The sequence below is a fragment of the Rhipicephalus sanguineus genome, chromosome 6, assembly GCF_013339695.2.
Source record: "Rhipicephalus sanguineus isolate Rsan-2018 chromosome 6, BIME_Rsan_1.4, whole genome shotgun sequence".
In the NCBI taxonomy this organism is placed as follows: domain Eukaryota; kingdom Metazoa; phylum Arthropoda; class Arachnida; order Ixodida; family Ixodidae; genus Rhipicephalus; species Rhipicephalus sanguineus.
In genome coordinates this window covers 145,460,184-145,481,804 of record NC_051181.1, presented here as the reverse complement: position 1 = coordinate 145,481,804, position 21,621 = coordinate 145,460,184, and the positions used below count along the sequence as shown (strand labels likewise).

The following is a 21,621-nucleotide window of genomic DNA, read 5'->3' as shown; positions in this document are numbered from 1 at the left end:
TTCTTAGGCAACCCTTGCATATGGCATGAAACATGCGTTTAAAAATTATGGCAGGATATACACGCATGCAGGAAAGCCCTTCACAACTGCAAGCTGTAGAGAAATGGCGTTGTATTTCATTGAAATTTAAGTAATTAGTCAAATTCTAATTGATACACAATAAATTAAAATCTAATTGGAGCATGCACAATGAGCATGTGTGATAGGCTGTACACGGATCAAAGGAGATTTTAAAAGTGGTATTTTATTATATGCTCATTTTCAACAGCTGGCAAGGTTGGAAGCAGTCATAATGAAGTTGGCCATCCCAGACAGCAGCCTGGAGCACTTGGGCGCCACATTTGCCAAGCCATGAAGAAGGCAGCGCATTCGGAGGTTACTTTGCTGCTAGCACTGTTCTACGACACTTGCACAGCTGCGCTTTCTTTTACCGCTCGAGTTTTGAGATTTTTGCATTGGAAGGCCGAAGAAGGAAAAAAAAAAAAGGAAGAATTCTTATGTTTTCTACTCAAGCCACTGCATCAAATATTTATTTTCACTGTAATTACTGTACACAAATGAATTTTACCTCACTGTATCATACAAGGCTTTGTAACTTGGTGCTTTGGCATTTTTTCATACGGTCGTTCACTGCACGAGGAAAGTTGGCGTAATTTGGCAGTGCTCGACAGGACACGCCCTCGAGGCTTTCTTGATCGGCGTCATCTGTGCTACCGTGCAACGGTGCGAAAAGAAAAATGAATTTAACGTTTCTGTGTTCTGTGCTGTTAGATTTTAAATTACGGTAAAACCTCGTTACAATGCAGTCAACTCTAACACGAAAATACCTGTTAAGTTTTATACTTTTTGTAAGCATGTATTCATTAAGTGCTAATGTCGACAATAAACATTGTATAATTTATGTCCAATATAACTTATTTTATGTCCCAAATCGCCTGGCTATGAGTTATCCATTATATCGGTGTTCATTACATTGAGGTTTGACCATAGCATTTTCCTTACATAATTAAAAGTTTGCATTTGTTGAACCAATTTTTCTTATTTTTGGAGCTGCTGGTATTCTGCAGTTAACAAAGTGGAGCTAGCATTTGCACTGCCAGACCGACTAACCACGTGTGGATTTCGGCACTCCATGTTTTTGCAAAGTTCACTGCATTATCATCCGGTAGCATTTGTCACATGCGTTTGCAATTCGGGAGATGTTGTGCAGGGAAGGTTCTGTTTTCAACTTTTCTTTTTCTTGGTTCTGTTGAGGCATTGGCCATTTCTAATTTTATCTGCCATTTTATGCAGCTTGTTCATTTTTGCTCAGAGTTGTGTGTGTCTTGCTGTAGTTGTACTGTCTGTGTTGTTAACGCCAGCCGGTAAGCAGTGTTCAGTACATCTTTTGGTTGTTTTTCATGTTCTTGGGTATCTTCACCTTGTCATTGGTGCATGAGTTACAGATCGGATGATTTTGAAAAATTAAGATAGGTAGTGATGTACATGCTCTAAAGTTTATTCACAAGAGATAAACTGTTCGTGGATAATGAATAGCGAGGCATCTTCATCTGTTTTTTTGTACACACAAACCTTGCTGCAAAGCAGTTACAGTGGAGCCCCAAGTTATACATCCAGGCAGTTACTGCTGTCTGCTGCCATGAGCATTTTTAGAGATATGCAGTACAGAAATTAACAGGGGTCATTATGCGAGATTGTGATGTAATAAAATGAGAAATTTGTTTCATGCGGTAAGTGTTACTGTTTCAAATGTTTTTTTCTCGGTGCCTCTTATCTCGGGGTACAAAGTGCTCTGGCCCTAGCTCAACTCGCATCGCGTTGGCCTCTCGTCACTGCACATGTGTGCTTTGAGGTTGAACCCCAAAGTTGATGCATTTTGGTTCTACTGAAGACTGTGCAAGTCTACATGCGTCAAGGCATTCGTACAAGATATCTGCTTATTTCGATGCTGAATGTACCAGTTTTGAGAGACTTTCAGCACTGCATGGTCTTGTTCTATACTTATGTAGTACAAGCAAGAGCTTTCTCCTATATTCTGATGTTGACGAGTCAAAGGAAAGCATTTTTTAAGCTGCTTTGTGCACACATTGAACAATATTTAAGTTCGCACACTGACTACACATTAAACATTTTTCAATCCGCCACAGTGGTCTAGTGGTTATGGTGCTCGATTGCTGAACCAAAGGTTTTGTGATCAAATCCCGGCCATGGCAGCCGCATTTCTATGGAGGTGAAATGCTAGAGGCCCATGTACCTAGATTTAGGTGCACGTTAAAGAACACCAGATGGCCAAAACTCCAGAGCCCTCCACTACGGTGCCCCTGATAATCATATCGTGGTTTTATGACGTAAAACCCCAGCAATTATTATTTAACATTTTTCCATCGCAAAGCCACGAACCAGCCCTTATTGCTCCCATTTTCAATTAGCGCTTCTCTTTTTCACCTGTTTCCTCCTACACATGACCAGAACTTCATCATTGATCTTGCAAATTCTTGACGGTCAGTATAACTGGAGCTCCACTGTACAGCTTGTGTCCACAGCGCAATGAGAAACTATGCTCATACCTTCGCAGTTCTTCGACAAGGCAAAATATCTCGAACGAAGGGAAATTTCATTCGGGATCAGTCCTTCATGTGTTTTGACCTCTTTTGTATTCCATTCGAGCACAAGTCCAGTCAGACTGGAGCATGGAGCAAAATCCACAAATTCGTTCATAACTACAAGTGTCAAATTGCTGCTGTACAGCATGCTAGTTGTTTCATAATATTTGGAGATAATGAGTGCTTGATGTCATTGCATCCAAAAGTGCTGGGACCAGTGGCCATGTAGTAGTGATTCTGGCATAGAAGGCTTGTGCACAGCAAGAATACGAGAAGAGCTCAAAGATATTTAATATACAGCACCAGTTTGTGCATACAATACACTCGCAATGCAAGAGCGGCTGTTTTTGTCTATCTGCCAACATTGTTTATGCATCGAAATGCAGTGTGTATGAAAGTAATATATACAGATGTGCATATTGTTGCTTGAAGTATCTGCAACATGCTGCAAATACTTTGGATACATACACTGCAAGGGCAAGCATGTTTAACAGGCTTGAAGCTGTTCCACTCAGACATACTGTATCTGGCTGGCCTGCACTGTTGCAAAGACGTGCACAACATAATTTTAGTCTGATTCAATGTCCTTTGAAGTCGGCTCAACCAATCTTGAATGCAGCAGAAGGCGGATGAGATGTGTTTTTTTCTGTCGAACGCGAGAAGACTGCGTAGTAGAGAAGGACTAACCAAGTGTTAGCTTTATCATTGGCACACTGTAGCAGACATCTAGCATAAGGGATGACAGTTACAATGAGAGCAGTACTTGCATTACCTTGTGTTCAAAGGCATTTAACGTGCAAGCAACTTTATAACACGGTCGAGTGTCCAATGTGCTATGATAATAGAGTTCCATTCCTGTGTCTTAACTTTGTGCCTGCCAGTTATGACACGAGGAACAGCTCACAGGGGCTTCATCAAAGACGAAGCCTGCGAAGGCCACTGCTAGAGGGGATGACCAAGTAGTTATAGTATCTGCACTGTGTAGCCATGTGCGTGTTTATTCTTGCTTTACTGTTCATTGTAGTTAGCAGGCATTCCATCCAGTAGACATGTTGTGGCCAGTTAGAACATAGCATGCTAATGTGGTTGACCTGAGTGCAGAGATGCTGCGACCACTGTAAAACCTTGTAATGAAAAGGGAATGTAGCGAAGTAATAACGAATGTAATGAATGTAGATCCTATTGAAAGCTCTGTGGTTGCAAACATGTAAAGCTACGTAGAGAAGTAACAGTTGTAACAAGAGCAAATGCATACCTCCTCCAATATCATTACGGAAAGGTTTTACTGTAGTTTGTTATTGCTTTTGTCTGTACTACCTAGCAACACTCCTCCCTCTTCACCAAGCAGATGTAAAAGCAGTTTTCACATTAATTTGTAGTATGTATGAAGGGTGCCAATATGCGTGTGCTTTTGCGTAAATGTCTTGTGCTGATTTGTAGTGTGTTGCTGCAGTTGAAAGGTATATTTTGCAGAGCATTCTAGTCAGAAACTCCCTTGCAATGCTCTTCCAGGTGTTGTGGCCAAGACCCAGGTTTAATCGAATTGGTCATTCAAATTGTTCCAGCACTGATGCTTGAGCAAACGAATAATGAATCCTGTAGCACTTCTGGTGCGCAGCTCCCCAATGTGAACAAAACATTTTAAGCTTAACATCCTGCAAATTAATCTTTCACAATTATAAAGCATGACATAAAGAGATGTGTTGGCTTTACAATAGCCCAGAAGCTGTAAATGCACTGATTTGTTTTAACACCTAGCCATGATAAATACATGTTTACTTCACAGTGGTGTGCGACTTCTGCTTTCGGCCATTCCAATGACAATTTCCTTTAGCATGTGTTACTGTGTCAACTGCACTATAATCTTGGCTGATCACTTTCAGGGATACTTTCTTTTGTGTGTGATGCAACATTAAGCATCGCATCTCATTGGAGTGAGGGGGATCTCATATGTTGGCTTATCCAATGAAACTGTACTGAAAGTGATGCCTCTGAAGCTGGATTGCTATCAATATAAGAAATCATGCTCTGCTAGCACTGTTGTCACTGTGTGATAAAAAGGTGGGGCTTCTGTGAACGTCAATATTCAGTTCGCAGAGCGCTCATCTTCTTTGTGTTTTTCTTATTTTTTTCTTTCTTCTTGCAGCCACATTTAACACACTCAACAAGTTTCCTCTGATGTTGACAAAATCCCATCAATTGTGGGGGGGGGGGGGGGGTATATCCTTACACCTTCGCCACGGCTGTAGGACTGTTACTTTTTGCACCTGCCACGGTGGTCTAGTGGTTATGGTGCTCAACTGTTGACCCGAAGGTCGTGGGATAGAATCCCGGCTGGAGTGGCCACATTTTCGATGGAGGCAATAATGCTTGAGGCCCGTGTACTTACATTTATGTGCACATTAAAGAATCGCAGGTGGTCGAAATTTCCAGAGCCCTCCACTGTGGTGTCCCTCATTATCATATCGTGGTTTTGGGATGCTAAACCCCAACAATTATTATTTCTATTGTTACTTTTTGCATGTCTGAAAGTACTTGGTGGCCCTCAATTTGCCAAGGTACAGTCACTGCCACAAGTTTCCAAGCCACGACACAAACAACTATAGCTGTTCCTAGGTGCGGACAAACTTTCAGAGCTTTTCAATCTGTTTTGATGGAGAGAACATTTCCCTCACTTCGTTGATCTTTGGAACATAAGCACTGCTTCAGAAGACAGTATTTCATCGCTCAGTCATAAGCAGATATGGACTTTCATGCACATTAGCAAAGCCTTAGCAAAAGTTAACAGGTGTTTGTCTTCTCAAAGGCACTGGAGGGATGACATGATTCTCAAGCAACCTGCCTTTGCAGCAATTACTGATATGTGTCACTTAAGTGTGCTATCTACTTCATTCAAAAGGTTGTGCTTCCTTGCACACCTAGTGAAGTCTGAGAATCCAGGGGTACACATAAGATAAGATTGTTCAGCTTGACAACTGCAACAAACTGACATCATACATGTACCTTTCTCTACACTTATTCAAACTATTGTGCCACATGTTCGTGAAGATCCAGGAACAATCTACAGGTGGTCATAATTGTTGATTCTTAAAGAAACAGTAACCCATGTACATAATCTTTTTCGTGAAAGTGGAAAATTTTATGCACCCAAAGCTGCAAAAGAAATTCAACATGTTTCTTCAGGGGCTTAACAGAGGACGAAAAATTTGTTCTTATCTGTGGATGGAAGCCAGGACTAATGCTTTTTCAAATCAGCCGCTCCATCGAGGTGACCAGATAGCGGAGCAAAGCCAAATTAATCAGTGGGTCAAAGTAAAGGGGCACTGAATGTGGCCAGACTGGTCTGCAACAATCTGCAAGATGCGGGAATCTTTAAGAAAGGGAAAAGAACGTAATCCAAATGAGTAGCATTAACTGATTTACTACATTTTCTCATTCGAAGGGCAATTTGCCAGCTATTCTTCAAATGGAAGAAATATGCGAATATCCCTTGGAAAAGAGCCCCAACTCTGCCCTCCATTTCTGTTTTCAGTTTCAAGACAAACGCAGCATCTAAAATTCGTAGAGCCTTTCAGGTTTATTTCATCCCACGTAGGTTTTCTTTTCATAAAGTGCTCCAACATCACTCAATCACATAGAACAGTAAACAACATGCAAACATTTAAAAAAGGCCATCTGTGGATGTGGTGCCACTATGGCACACTCTTTATGTACATATTGCATCAGCAGTTCTATCAAGCATGATAAAACGCGTAATATAATGATCCAAAGTGCATAGCTGCTGCGTGGAGATTTGGGCAGGATGTCGCAGGTGTAGCATCGTGCACTGTTCTTTAATGAGAAACTAAAGGCAAATATTAAGCCTGCACACAGTACCACATGCTTCTCTCTTTGCGCCATGAGATAATGCCATCACCAAGAAAGTGAAGATAGCGTAATAGGTGTTGAACAAAAATGGCACTGATATGTCATTCACAAGTTGGGGCGGGCACTGCTTCTCTTATATCCATCCTCCTGTGAAGGCTGTTACCTTCTCTAGGCTAAAAAAGACCACACGAATTGTTATACACTCGCACAATCAAAAATTGCGTAAAGTGCTCTGAAAAATTTGAATAAATTGTACTAATTTGTTACTGTACCTTCATTGATGGCATCAACCTGTCCCTCAAAGTACACTGTAGGGAAAGTTTTAAATAAGGCTACACTAATGTATTACCTCTTTCCTATCTCCGTCTGCATTGTTTTTGTTGAAAGAAAATACCTTATTAAGGCATAAATGAGGCACCAAACTTTCTGCCAACATTATACGGCAGGTTTCAGTTTTGCAGTATGCTGAACTTGCTAGAAATTGATGTTTGTGCAAGAACTTAAGACAAGGGCACAAAAGTCTTTTTGAAGGTCTTTTCACCTCCCCGTGACAAGATTTTTGCGTTCTGTGTTAGTCTCTGTGTCATTATTAACAAGTCCTTTATTCAAGAATCAGCACATTTATGTTTACTGCAGGATGAAGGCCTCCATGGGCGATCTACAATCACCCTAATCACAATCTTGCATCTGCAAGCTTTTGAATTTCTTCAACACCCAATTATTTGCAGTCCTCTATAACACTTCCCTTCCCTTGACACTCATTAACTCTAGCCCATCAATTTTATTTCCCCACACAAACACACTGCTTGCTTCCCATTTCTCAATATAGTATCTAACAGTTCTCATTTTATCACCGAGTCAAAAAATGGAGCGTCTCAAATTGGAGCAAATAGCACGGAAACCGATCTTTACATCGGTTCAGCCGTACAAAGATAGTCTGCCAAAGAAAGCCACCCAGTTGGTTTCCCAAATGTGTAATCGAACAACCAAGCATTGCCCAATATTTGCCTTTAGTGTCACTTCATGATGTGCACATATGCTGAAAATATTGACCTCTCAGTTTATGTGGCTGCTGCGAGCAGTAGATATGTTACTGTTTTGTCGCGCACTGAAATGGAGGCATTGAAAACGTATTCCAAGGATTTTTGTCATTCACATGCTTTCTTTGGCCATATGGCTTTGGTTTCCTCAAACTGTAGTTAGGTGCAACGCAGCATATGTTGTGCTAATGAGCATTGTTAAAGTAACATACGGCAGCTTGCTTTTCCCTCAAAGGTTTCATACCGATACCACTAGAAGGAGGAAATGTGGCTATACAATCAATGAATTACAGCGGGTACGATGAATTTATAAAGATTTTCTATAACATAAATGTTTCTGAACAGTTTCATCTAAAAAAAAAACTACAGCTCTTTCATTGTTCTCTTTTATTGTCCTCCCATGATTAAAAATTAAGATATTCTTTCTAAACTATATCTTTGTCTATTTTATGATAAAAAGATAGATTATCAGACGGAAAAAAAAAACTGAAACCAATCTCTTTTTCTTCTTGTGCTGGGATCCTAGCACCGCTTTGCTATGCACGTGCGACGACCGTAACCTTCAGAATAATTTATGTATAAACGGCTGTGGCACAGTTATAATACTAGTTTTCAATACTTTATAAGTTCAGTCTTTGGCTATTTTAGAATATGATGTGGTCTACCTGTAGTTATGACAAAGTAAGCCGCATCAAGCGTCATCAAAATCCACGGGGTTGCCGCGAGGTGGTGCATGAAATTCAAGGCGGTGTCACACCCGCCATTCATTTTCACATCTCTCTTTTAAGCACCCGCCACGCTGGTCTAGTGGTTGTGGTGCTCAACTGCTAACCCTAAAGGTCACGGGATTGAATCCCGGCTGCGGCGGCTGCATTTTCGATGCAGACAAAAATGCTGGAGGCCTGTGTACTTAGATTTGAGTGCACATTAAAGAACCCCAGGTGGTTGAAATTTCCGCAGCCCTCCACTACGGCATCCCTCATAATCGTGTGATGGTTTTTGGATGTTAAACCCCAGCAATTATCTAGTATTTTCAGCCTTTGTATAGGGTGCCAAAGGCTTTTGTTCTTTTTTACTAATGTTGTTCAACTTAAAGCTCGCAATATTTTGTTATCACATGATTTGAACCAAAATAAATAAGCAATATCTCTAACGCACGTGTCACCGAATATATGATGCAGCAATCACCATGGAATAGATAATTCTTTCTCCATATTTATAACGAGGTCTGCTTCTCTGTAATGTCCAGATAACAGTAAAATACATTGGCAAAGCACCTTAATGATGTCCACTCACAAGTGACAAATCTGCAGGAAGAAGCTAGCTTAAAAAAATATTCTATAAAGCAGCAAGGATACTTAAAGCTCTAAAAAGAAGGAGACAAATCCAGGTTGTGGGGAGAGTCCTTCTGAGACACCAGCCGTGTGTCTCCCTCTAACGTTCACTTCAAGAAACTCAATTCAGTGCATACCACAGCCAATTGCATGCATCTTCTAAGGTTCCTTAATGCACATGGTGTCTTGATTGTAGAAATCTTGACAATTCAACTAACTGAAATAACACTAACTGAAAAGCTTACAAACACATTACTTCAGTATAATACATCTTCGCATCATTTAAGCAATCTACAATAATAATGACACTCTGTGCCAGAGCTTGTGTAAGCAGCCACAATGTACATCTCGAGATCCAAAGCGAGAAGACGCAATCAATATGTCAAACAACTGAAAAGTGTTAAAGCACACGACGCTGCATATTTTTTTATGTTGTACCAGCATCTTGAAAACAATCTCCAGAAAAAATAAGTGACTAAGGCCTCTCAACACAAGCACTTGATAGTCGAAGATTTAGCGACTTGATTAACGATACCGAGCAGCTTACAAATCAAGGGACCCCAGCCACTATCACAGCGGAACGTACTAGGACACTGACACTGCACACTGCTCGAGAGCACTGCTCAGCTAGCTACACTTTTGAAAATTCACAATAGGTGCAGTCATCACATGAAGTCATATTCAAGTACTTTTCTCTTTCAATAGCATTATGTGTGGCTTTATATATACTTTGCAATACTCTGTATACATAGCGCTTTAGAAACAAACAATCTTCGGAATGATATCGACTACTGCTCTACGATGCCTACTTTCTGTGAAATATCTCGCGTTGCATGATAAACTGTAAAGCGTTCGGCAGTGACACATCTTCCGGCATGCTGTTTCAAGCTGATATCAATGCTATTCAATGCAGATATCAATGCTGTTTCTTAAAATGTTGTTAAGCCTGCATTTTTTTTTCGGTGATTTAAAACTTTCTCCCACAAAAGTTTTAAAGAAGGGAGGGGGGAGAGGGAAAGAGAAAATGTGTGCAAGCATAGCCCACTGTAAAATGTGTCCTCAGGATTTGGGCAGGTTCGTGACGAAGCCGAAAGCATTAAGAACAGTATAAGGTTTGCAAGCAAAAGAGCTTTGCAGGCATAGACGACACATCTAAAAGGTAATTCAAATAAATTTCACAGGTAGAAAACAGCATGCTGGATGTGCAGCCTCCACTTGCTCAACAAGCTTTCAACATTCCCTTCAGATAGTTAGAGCAGTAATAAAAAAAAAACTGAAGGGACAAAAAGAAAAACTTAATGCCCAGAGAGCTGTGCACTTAATGCACCTTACTTACTGAAGAAGCAGTCTCCAACCTAATACAAAACTGCATGTGAGGAGCTGCATCTCGATCCATTTCTGGCAGTAACTCTCAAGCCAAAAGCCTACTAATCTGTTAGTCAGCACCTCCAAAGCCCGACACACTCAAGCTACATTATACCCACAAAACAAGTGACTATGCCAAGAACTAGTCTCTCTCAGCCATCAGCACCACAAAAGAACTCAGTCGCAAGTATAGAATAAACGACAAGAAGTGTTAATAACAGCGCTATCCATTAGTCTTTTAAAAACGAGCCTATTTGAGCATAAGTCATAAGTTCATCATTCCCTATCGTAAGCACATTGAGCACACAAGATTTTTATTTCATTAAGCCAGTGCTCAATTAACGGATGCCCCGAACTAGTTGTGCCGTCTAAATGGATGGAGGGGGCACATAGTCTTAGCCCAAGCCAAGACAGTTACACAACAAGCCTCAATCGGAGATAGTAGAAAACCTACGAGTCTTGAACTTGCACCCCACCAGTGCTTCCTAACGGGTGCCTGCTCAAAGTAAAAGCGTTTCGGCTCGCTAATGATCATGTCTGTCGAAACGCGCACGTTCTAAACAGGAGTAGGTACCAAAGGGTTGACCCTAGGAAGGGAACATTCTATCACAATACCGAAAGGTATTCGTAGTACCCACAACTCGTTGCAGGTACTTGTCTAGGCTTCCACAAAGAAGGCACCAGAACCAAGCTTTCACAATAGCTGGAGAGAGCAACTGACGCTACCATCAGGCACAATAAAAAAAAAGCCACCAAAGCATTATCCTTACTCTACTTTGAATCAACCAACATTATATGAAAATTGGCAGGGTGCCGGTGAACTGAACTGGTGCTGTACAGCTCAGGCAACCCAACTAGCTCCTTTGGGTTTGTCTGCCCAGCAAGGCAAGGCAAATGCTCCTGCAAACATGTTCACTGCCAGAGTTGCTATCTTTTGTCTCTTTAAGTCCCGGAACCAGTAGCACAAACAAAAAAAAAGCCGGTGTTATAAGCAGCAAGCCCGATGGCCGGCCCGCTCCGTCAAACCTTCGGCAGCACTGCCAGGCACACCCATACCGTCTTCCCCTTGAGTGTCGGCGAGAATGTCCGAGGAACAACAGATGCTGACCACTTTGCTGGGGCAGTTTCTGCACTCCCCAGTTTCACATGCTTGTTTGTCTGGGCAGTTGCATATGTCGGCCTGTGACGCGGAGATGCCCAGGATGTCAAGATCGTCCACATGAACCGATTCCGGTGACACAGCAGTGGGCACCACCGCTGGCAACACAACTTCCACGTCCGATGTCATGTCGCCAGCTGCCACCGTTGCTTCCGGCTTGACGACTTGCGGCGCCAAGTCGACGGTGAATGTCCGTGGCAGCAGCACTTGCGCAACCTTGGGTGACACATCATTTTGTCCCGACGCACCACTCACAATGTCCAGGGGTATCATGGCATAGGCTGCACAGAGTTGAAAAGGGAATATATATTGAACACTGCACCACACCTCACCTCTGCAAGTATGCTTTCCTTAATGGCCACGCCATTACTTGAGTCATTGGAAATACCGTGCAGACCTGTGCAAGGGCTGCGCCTCCAACTTGGCGGTCCTACTTTTCACAGATTTGTTTAAAAAATGTTTATGGGGGGGGGGGGACACTGCTCTTAAAATTTTTTTCTCATTTCTTGATCGATTTTGATGATACTTAGTGAGTTTATGTATATTTGTGTGCTGATTTCAAATATGCAATTATTTTTCTAGTATAACTGGTAGTTTTTAAAATACAAACTATTTCATGTGCCTTTTGGGGAGGAAGATTTTTTTTTAACAGAGAGAGTTACAAAGTAAATCACCATATAACAATAACCTGTAATCAGAACTGAGTGCAATGCAACAAAAATGGATGTTCTAAGCCCATTAGAACAAAAGTTATGGTATGTTGAACATTCATGAAGGAAGCCCCAACTTGAAATTGATGCACTCGTGAGTGTTCAACATACCGTAACTTTTGTTCTAATGGGCTTAGAACATCCATTTTTGTTGCAGTGCACTCAGTTCTGATCATAGGTTATTGTGACATGCTGATTTACTTTGTAACTCTCTCTGTTAAAAAAAAATCATCCTCCCAAATGCACATGAAATGTAAACTACACAATATACCAGAAAAGTAATTGCAGATTGAAATCAGCACACAAATATACATAAACTCACAAAGTACCATCAAAATTGATAAAGAAATGAGAAAAAAATTTTAAGAGCAGTGTCCCCCCTTAAATCCAACAAAGTAATCAAATTCAGTGAACTGACACTCGGCACGTATCGGCCGATTCTCATGCACTGCATACGAACAATAATCGCCATGGATGGCACCAAAGATGACATAGTCCATAAATGTTCTCACAAACAGAGCACAAGTAGCAGTAGAGTGCAATAATTAATAGCAAAGTGTGCGGCATGCATAAGTGAATCAATAAACTTCTATTATGAAAGGGATAAAATTTGCTTTTGTGGTGGTGGGCAGGCATGGAGGATCAATTAAAATGGATTTCACGCTGATTTCATACTCTTAGCTGGGGGAAAATTGAACCAAAAGTTTCGGTCTCGCGAGATGGCCACGCTTCGTCAAAATCGCGAAAATAGTGCTGCCTATGCACGAGAGTATACGGTATTCGTGTCGACAACTTTGGCAGGTACTTTAAGTAAAGGCATTCAACCTGAAAGGAATTGCATGCCATGGAGAAAAAATGAGCAAGGTGGATGAATCTAAGTATGGATGGTGCGTCTTACTCGCACTCTATAATGACAGACAGAAGAGAATTTTTAAGGGCTCGTTTCTTTGTAGATATACAACCTTACTAAAAACCATCAGATAATGAAGCCAAGGAAGGCATATGGGCCGTTAATTGTATTGTTTTACCTGTACTGTAGTAATTACGATATAAATGCAAAGAAGGTAAAGTGGATGAAAAGACAATGCCGCCGGCAGGTTCTCTTTTCTTATAATGACAGAATTGCATTAGTTAACAACACTGCATCACAGTAGCGCAATGCAGTGAAGCACACTAGTAAAAAAGAGCTAACCTTGTATTTCATATAGAATTACTGACACTTATAATTTGCAGTTCCCTTCAAGCCCAACGTATTTGGTTTTAATGGTAGTCTGCTCATCATGCTCAGTCCGTCAGAAAGGCTCAGCTTACAGGGCATGCAGGCATGCATGAAAGATTTCATTCTGGTACTTTCATAATGAAACTCCATAGCTCCAGAACTATGTGGGCAGGCAGGTAAATATGTAAGCTCTAGCAGCATATGGAAGAGAGCACTTTGTTCAAACAATCATTACTGCAGATGTGATTCACAACCTTAATCACTAGGATTTGCTATGCTCTTCATGCTGAAGGGTCTTCTTAACGAAGTTTACTTCCAGCACACGAACAGCAAAATTACTGAACATGGTGTACCATTTTACACACTCGCATTATTGTCTCACACAGATTACAACTGCACAGAATCATCAAGGTTGTGTTGTGTTGCCTTGGGCAGCATGTAAGAAAAAGCCACAGTGATTACCTCGAAGTGCTGAGCTGCTTCCGTCAACTTCCTGAATGGGAACACTGACTAGCCCAGTGCTGCCAGGACTTTGCTCGGCTGCTGTTGTACCCACCATGGTGTTGAGAAGCATGTGGGCCGTACCCTCATCCACGTCACAGTCGACAGATCCTTCCAAGGGGTCGTCGAGGTCAACGTCCAAGCCGTCAAGGTGAAACGTCACTACCTGATCCTGCATGTGGTAAGATGTGACAGTGAAGTGACAATGATAGTACTATTATTATAATTTGCATATATTCTACTTTGCAATGTGGAAGTGTAATTTAGAAATATGTATACGGCTGAGCCCGAATGTGTATCAAACCTGAAGGGGATCACAAAAAAGTTCAATAATTGTGGAGGTTTAACGTCCCAAAACAACCATATGACTATGAGGGACAACAAAGTGGAGGGCTCCGGAAATTTCAACCACATGGGGTCCTTTAACGTGCACCTAAATCTATGTACATGGGCCTGAAACATTTCCGCCTCCATCAAAAATATGGCTGCCGCAGCCAGGATTTGATCCCACGACCTTTGGGTCAGCAGTCGAGCACCATAACCACTAGACCATTGTGGCGGGTATCACAAGAAAAAAAAAATTGATGTATAGGTAATTCGATATATAAAGTATTTTATATATTTAAAGTATATTGAAGATGTTTTCCAGCTGTCTGATATATACAATACTTGGCTACACGTGGGTTTGACTGCATTACAAAACTGAATATGCACCTGTACCATTGCTTGGACACTGCATCAAGGATAGTGCTGCAGAGACAAGAAAATTACTGACCTCGTCACCCTGTATCCTGTCATGCCTTGCCACATGAGTCTTTAGGCTGTACTGAGTTGTGAACGTCTTCAGACACCCATCTTGTGTGCAGAGGTAGGGCCTCTCTCCTGAGAAGCAAGTGCACAAGTTAGTATCTTACTCACTGCACTGTTCTATGTATCCTTCGCTCGTTAGTGCGATCAAGCTGGGATAACGCTGTTACACCAATGAACATGAAGTCAAGCACGTAGCTAGTGGACATTATTACAGTGGCTTCTGATCTGCTCTTCGGCAGTTTGCTGCACCGTGGTGCAAACGAAAATGCAGCGAATTTGTTGGGACAAAAACATGCTTATACGGCATCACACGAAAGAACTATGCTAACTTGAGGACCTTGATTACCCAAAGATATAGGCCACAGCTATTATTTATCAACCATTACTTATTTTGCGTTTGCTTAAATGCAGCCATAACTTAATAATGGCGAGCCATAAGGGATGCACCAGGCCTTTATTTGTTGTAAACAATGTGTTGCGTGATGACGGATCAAAAGCCAGAGTAGTTTACTCATGATTTCTATACATCGTCCTTCTTGCTAACGCAGCAGTGTCATCACAAAGCAACAAAAAGCAACTAAGCTGGATCGTTGAGCACACACCGATATACTGAAATACACAACGTAATCTGCCAAAATATGAGCGCACCTGTGTGGGTCCTAATGTGGGTTTTCAGGTGATGACTAGCTGCAAATGACTTCCCACACCCATCTGTGTCGCACCTTGGGAAGAGATAAGGAGTACACTTGTTACTCATTATGCCAGAACACACACGTATGCATCTACTGTTTGAAAGAGTGATGTAACAATGGCTGCTGCTCCATCGATGATCCCCTCACCAAACTGCAGCTATCGATTCCGATTTCAATCATAACTTATGCAACTCTGGATTACTTCAACTGCAGTTAATCCCCCATACAGGAATCTCCAGTTACAAAAGATCAAACTAACGTGACTTCACTGCATTCTTTAAAGCATCCCCTGAAGCACTTGGAGCTTGAAAATTTGTTATACAGAGACAGCTGCATACCAGCTTACAGTAAAGATAAAGCTGCAAGAGTTTTTTTTAGATGATGCTGTAATAGCAAGGTTACTGCCATACAATGAACTATTAACAGGAGTGCTAATTGAAGACCACCGAGATATGCCTTAATACTGCAGCGAGCCCAAATAGGCTTCTGTTACCAATGATGGTAAAGAAGCAGAAGGACTACGCAGTTTGTTGCTCTTCTTTGCCAACCCTCCCACAAGGCATGATTTCCTATTCATTGGATGCTCTTCATTCCATGCAAGCCAGCAAAAGCTATGGGTTGTTTTTTTATTGCATGCCCCTGATTATCCTCCAGTACAATGTCAATCGAATGCAAGCTTAGCAGACTTTGGCTATCACTGGCCCTTGCACCATAAAATCAGAGGTATACAATGAGCAAGCCTTCTCACAACAGGCTTTCAGATCTTGTGATGGTGGTATTTTCTCTCGCTGACCAACTTTCTGCCAACTTCTATTAGAATTATGTAAAATAAGGGGCCCTACTGTCGGCTTCACAAAAGGCATAGGATGGATTGTGAATGCCCGGAATGAAACACACCATTCTTTTTTTTTCTATTCATTCGTGGTTTACCTACAGCACTTAGTGCTGCCATGTTTGCCAAAGATGTCTGTTGCAGTATTGCGCACACGACGTGCGTGTTTCCATAAAATATGTTCAAAATGTCAGACAAAGGTCAATGGTCCCGGATGATAAGGAAAAGCAGAGGAAACAGTCACCTGTAAGGCTTTTCACCGGTGTGAGTGCGAGTATGTTTCTTGAGGTCGCTCAGGGTGGTGAAGATTTTCACACAGCCGTCCTGGCCACAGTTAAACGTCTCTCCCGTATGGATCCGCTGGTGGGCCTTCAGCCTGCCACGGAAGAAAAACAGCATTGCTACATTTGTCGTAGAATGCCGCACCATGCTGACGCTGACAACGATAAGCCTTCTGTGTTTGTGCCACCTCCTATAGCCACCAGAAGAGATATCGTACCGTCTAGCCATGGCCAGATCAGCCTGCCATAAAGAAAACAGCTAGGAGGACTTGTGAAAAAAATTTTGAAATTTGTACGAAAATACTTTTACTTTTATCAAGCAGTGGCACATCAGAAATAGGCGTTACTAGCTCTTGCAGTGGCATAGCTGTCGTCATTGTTACAAGGTTTGATTCCTGGCCACTGAAGCAGCGATGTTTGGGAAATTAACAAATACATAGACATATTTAGGCACTAGAGTGCTTATTTGGGCCGGTTGGTACATGTTCATAGAAAACGAGAAACGGCGCAAACTACAGGACAACAGGACAGAGACAGACCAAGCGCTGTTATCTTCAACAGTCGCTCGTGCAGCAGTGTTCCTTACCAAGCTCAGAAGCTCTACTTGGTCAAGTTTTGGTGGTTCGCAGAATCGCAGATACAGCACTTGGATCGTCTCTGTCCTGTGGTTCATGCTGTTTCTCATTTTCTGTGTATTTAGGCACACTAAGCATCCTCAGTGCATCAAAATCCTCTAAAGCCCTCTACTTGAAATGCAAACAATGTTATTGTGATATAAAAGCAACAGCTCTTTTATTTCTTATTTGTTTATTTATCTTACCCTCAAGGCCAAATGGCATTACAAGGGAGAGTGGGTTTTTACAGAAAAATAACTCAACAAGAAGCAGTCGGTATAGTTAATACAAATAAAGCTCGTATAATATAATGTTAGCTAATACATCACAGAATCTGATTATACAATGTGAGCCTAATCAAACATCCTATCATACAATGTTGGCTAATGCAACACAGAACATGTGGTTATTATAAATAGTAACAATGTCACTGGGAAGCCTGTTTCACTCCTTTGACGTACGAGGCAAAGATGAATTATGAGGCAATAGCGATATTATCTGGTTTTTATGAGCACACTTCTATCCAGAGGATTAACCCTGCATTTCTAAATGCAGCTTGTTCATCACTTTTCACACTGCTAACGAACCAACCCAAACCATAATCAAAATTAGTAAAAAAGGAGGATGCCATCCCCTCATCACCTGTAGAGTGTGTTGAAGGTCTTTTCACAGCCAGAGATGTGGCATTCATATGGCCGTTCATTTGTGTGTACCCGGAAGTGGATCTTGAGACGATACGAGGTGAGAAATGCCTTGCCACAACCTTCTTGCGTGCACACGAACGTGTACTCCCCTGTTAGAGAGACAACAATGCAAGTTTTTTGGCTGCACAGCTAATTACTTTTTCATGATACCAAAAACACCTTGCCTGCTGCGAGAAGACGCTTGGTAAGCAAGAAAATGCACAAAAAGAAAACGTGGGTGGCAACACAACCTTGAAGCTCCCGCACGAAACACCGCAACAGCATAAATTTTGTAAAAATCAAGTAAATTGTAATAATATCTGGGGTTTAACGTCCCAAAACCACCATATGAAAAAAAATCAAGTAAATTGTCTTCTGAGGGAGCCAGACACCTAACATACCAAGTTTCAGGTAATTTGGTTGAGCTAATGCAGTCAAAATACAAAAGCACTTTGAAATCCGTGACATCACCAGTGGAGCTTTCAGTGGGAAATTTAAGTGAAACTTCTGACATCGATTTTCTTATCTATTAATAAACCTATGGTGGTGAAATTAACAACACTAGAGATTTTAGAATATAATTTAGCAGTCTAAACCTATTTACTGTTTTACTTTAGTGCCCCTTTACGGGACAGTAAATCTCCCAAGGATGTGATCAAAAAGACCTCCTCATTCAACAAGTGCAGGGACGTGGGAGGTCCAACTCATGCTACATATGAGGCTTGCGGAATAAACAAAGCTGATAAATATGTAAGAGCCTCGCACACAAAGTTGCCAATGGCGTGGTCACCAGAAAGCATCCTCTCCTTTTCTGCAAGCACCAATTTTACACAGCCAAAAAAGAGAGATAGAGAAATTACAACCCAACACGAAAAGTGTTTACAGTCTATGCGCAATTCAACTGAATCTGCGGTGCAAAATGCCTTTCCCCTATTGCATACCTCTTTGCTACTGAATCTCACACCGCAGTTTCCATCAACTGGTGCACAATCCATGCAACAAACAAAAGAACAAGCCTCCATTTGAACACTGCATGCAACTTAAAGAGTTAAGAAATAGGTAATCAAAGCAATTTTAAAAAACCAGATTTACACAGTACATATCAAGATGATAATGCTCCCTATTAGTCTGAGTTGAAAGACTTCTCATAAATTTGTCTTATGAAACCTGAGTGTGCAACAACAGCTGCATCAAACTGTTTGTGAGGCGCCATGCATGACTTTTTTTTTTCCGGCAATACAAAGCTGTCTTTTTCAGTGCATAACCTCATTGACAATGCTGACAACACATTCTGTATATCAACAGTAACTAACCCACCTGTACAATACTTCAAACTTCATTCTTTGAAAGTGAAACTTTCTGCAGACTTTATAAAATCTTTCCTGGTAATGTGCATATCGTAAGACGTATTTTCCAGGCATGCATCTGACACCACAGGACCAGAGTAAGAACGAATCATCATTAGCAAGCCAGAACATACCAGTATGAGTTTTCTGGTGCGTTTTAAGGTTGCCTGCAGTGCTGTAGGTGCGCTTGCAGCCCTCGTAGTTGCACCGGAAGCGTTTGATTTCACGTTTTCGAGTCTCTTGGTTCAGGCTTTGGATAGTCAGCGTGGCATGGGTTGGGTTCTTTGGCATCGGGCTGTTGCCTGGGTTGATCTGCATGCAGATCTGGTCAGCCGATATTGTGTGCTGTATGTACCTGCAAATCAGCCAGACATGCAAGACAAGAGGAGGTGAACCTTCTGGGATCGAGGAAATGAAATGCATGAATACTCCTCCTCCAACAGACCTCTTCATCACTGCAACAACACAACAAAAAGTGCCTACCACTGGTTACCGCTTCCGACAGGTTACATTCTAGTACAAGCAGAATTTCTTTATCCACAACACAGCTTTCGTTGTGGTTTTAAAAGCTCGTGCAGTTACTGAGTGGAGTGAGTTTAGAAGAACAACGGCTGGCTTTTTCTGCGCATATGCTCACAAGCTAGTGATGTCGTATCGCCATTTTTCAGAAATGCTTTACAAGTGCACTACGAAAGAAACAAGACAAGGTTCGATTGTTGTTGTTTTTTTTCGCAGAAGTTGAGTAATGCATCTTCAACATTCCGTAAAGGTGCAGCTAGTTATTTTAATGATTAAATGCCAAGAGCATTTGTAACAGCAATTTGTTATGTAGAATGACAATATATCGCGCTTCTGTAGAGGGCAATAACTACAATAGAACACGTGTCACAAAGTATCTCTAAGTAACGAAACATAGTTTCATATACAAAATGTCTTGCAATATATTAAATCTGATATTATCAGTGCACAAGATTAAGTTTATTCCTTTATAAAGTGAAAGTTTCAAAAACACATCACACATTAATGTGGCTTCAAGCGCAAGTTCTCGCTGCTATATGAACCAGCACGAGATGCAAATGACGGTTACTGTACTGACTCATCAGTAATGTTTATGTGCCCAGGTAAAATCTACATAGTTGCGGCAAGCTTGTGTGTTTCATCACATGCAACAAGGCTCATTTGCAACACTGAAGTTCTTGTTAGATCAGCACCAAACGTCAAACAAGGTTTTAATCTCGCATAGAGGGCAACAAAGTTGTAGCAAAAGCTAAACTAGCACAGTGATTCCAACAGTAATCAATGAGCTGAGTGAAACATGATCCAGGAGCGCGTATATGGGCGCCTAGAGCATCTGTCAAATCCTTTTGCGCCCAACTCCGTTGTGGCGCTGAAACTATTTTCTTCGCTTTCCTCGGAGGCGGGTAAAAATTCACTGACGAAGGCCGACTCTTGCATAACTAGGCGCACTGCCAAGTCGTTTTTCAAACAGGCGAGGGTGACCGCACTGCGAGACAGCTGATCGCATTGAGCTACAGTATCTGAAACACCTCCGATGATAAACATTTTCCACGAAATTCTGCAAGTTCAAGGACGAGTGTGCATTCCGCTTTCGGTGTGTGACGTCCGCGTCGCACTCGCTAAGCGGTATCGTCTTTCGTTTCGTAGCGGCAAGTCAAAACGGAAAAAAAAAAAAAAAGTCACATTCGCCCTGCGCGAAACAATCGTTCGCCACAGTAGTCAAGTTTCACGGTCTGGTTTCCGGGCGGCAGTCCCGACGTTCCTGAGATTAGCCTTTCAAGTGGGCATATCCGAGACGGAACGCATTACCGCTAGACAAATGCCGGGACATTCAAGCGGATCAGCGACGTCCGGGTTATCGGGCTCGAGAATCGTGCCGCGGCTGCTTATTCGAGCCTGTTATGTGACATATCTCTAGGGACTACGTGACGCTCAGAAACAAATACGCGCGAGCCAAAATCGCCCGAGGAAAACACACAACTTTCGTGACCGATGATAACCATGTTAGGGTAAAAACACTCTACTTCCAAGAGGAAAGTTACCACACAATCGACACTACGTTCACCAATGCCCCCAGGCATCGCACGTCCTTCGACATCGTCACGGCGTAGGGCAGCAGCCCAGATTCGTGGCTCACCCCGCATTTTCGTTCTCGTGGTCTTCTTCACAGAAGATTCCCAGGTCCTCGGCAGCGGTTTGGCCGTCGCCGGAGTCGTCAAAAATGCCGTCTTTCGTCGAGAATATCTGCTGTCCGAAAGTAGTATTGTCCAGGCTGTCGTACAGATACTCGTTGAAGGCCACAGTTCTAGCTGTGGGACCCGACGACGACGTATCATCTTCCATTTTTTGGCAAATAGCCCCCACTTCGCGAACACCGTCGAGCACCAGCGGACATGAAGGTTTCTTCGCTAGATTCACTAAAAATACACCACCGCTCGCGACCGGCGCGGCCTCTACCTAGTTCTTGTTTCGGTTTCGAAGGAACTGAAATATAAAATTTTCAAGTTGTGCTCAAAGAACCGAATTGTTATTTAGCACTAGAAATAA

General features: G+C 42.0%; 2 protein-coding genes across 2 annotated transcripts in view; one reads left to right on the top strand and one right to left on the bottom strand.

The window, feature by feature from the left end:
• Nucleotides 1–4,791, top strand: part of LOC119396681 (centrosomal protein of 97 kDa) — a 140,121-nt gene extending 135,330 nt beyond the window's left edge. Inside the window, exon 18 of the mRNA XM_037663982.2 lies at nt 269–4,791. Coding sequence (XP_037519910.1) covers nt 269–355 — 87 coding nt within the window. The 3' untranslated portion in view covers nt 356–4,791. The remainder of the gene's footprint in view (nt 1–268) is intronic.
• A 4,515-nt stretch (nt 4,792–9,306) lies between these two features.
• Nucleotides 9,307–21,495, bottom strand: LOC119396680 (metal regulatory transcription factor 1). Its single transcript, XM_037663981.2, has 8 exons — nt 21,212–21,495; nt 19,191–19,411; nt 17,670–17,820; nt 16,377–16,508; nt 15,257–15,330; nt 14,574–14,680; nt 13,760–13,970; nt 9,307–11,649 (listed from the first exon to the last, which is right to left on the bottom strand). The coding sequence occupies exons 1-8, from the start codon at nt 21,415–21,417 to the stop codon at nt 11,195–11,197; spliced, it is 1,557 nt and encodes a 518-aa protein (XP_037519909.1). The 5' UTR covers nt 21,418–21,495; the 3' UTR covers nt 9,307–11,194.
• Between the last annotated feature and the right edge of the window lie 126 nt (nt 21,496–21,621).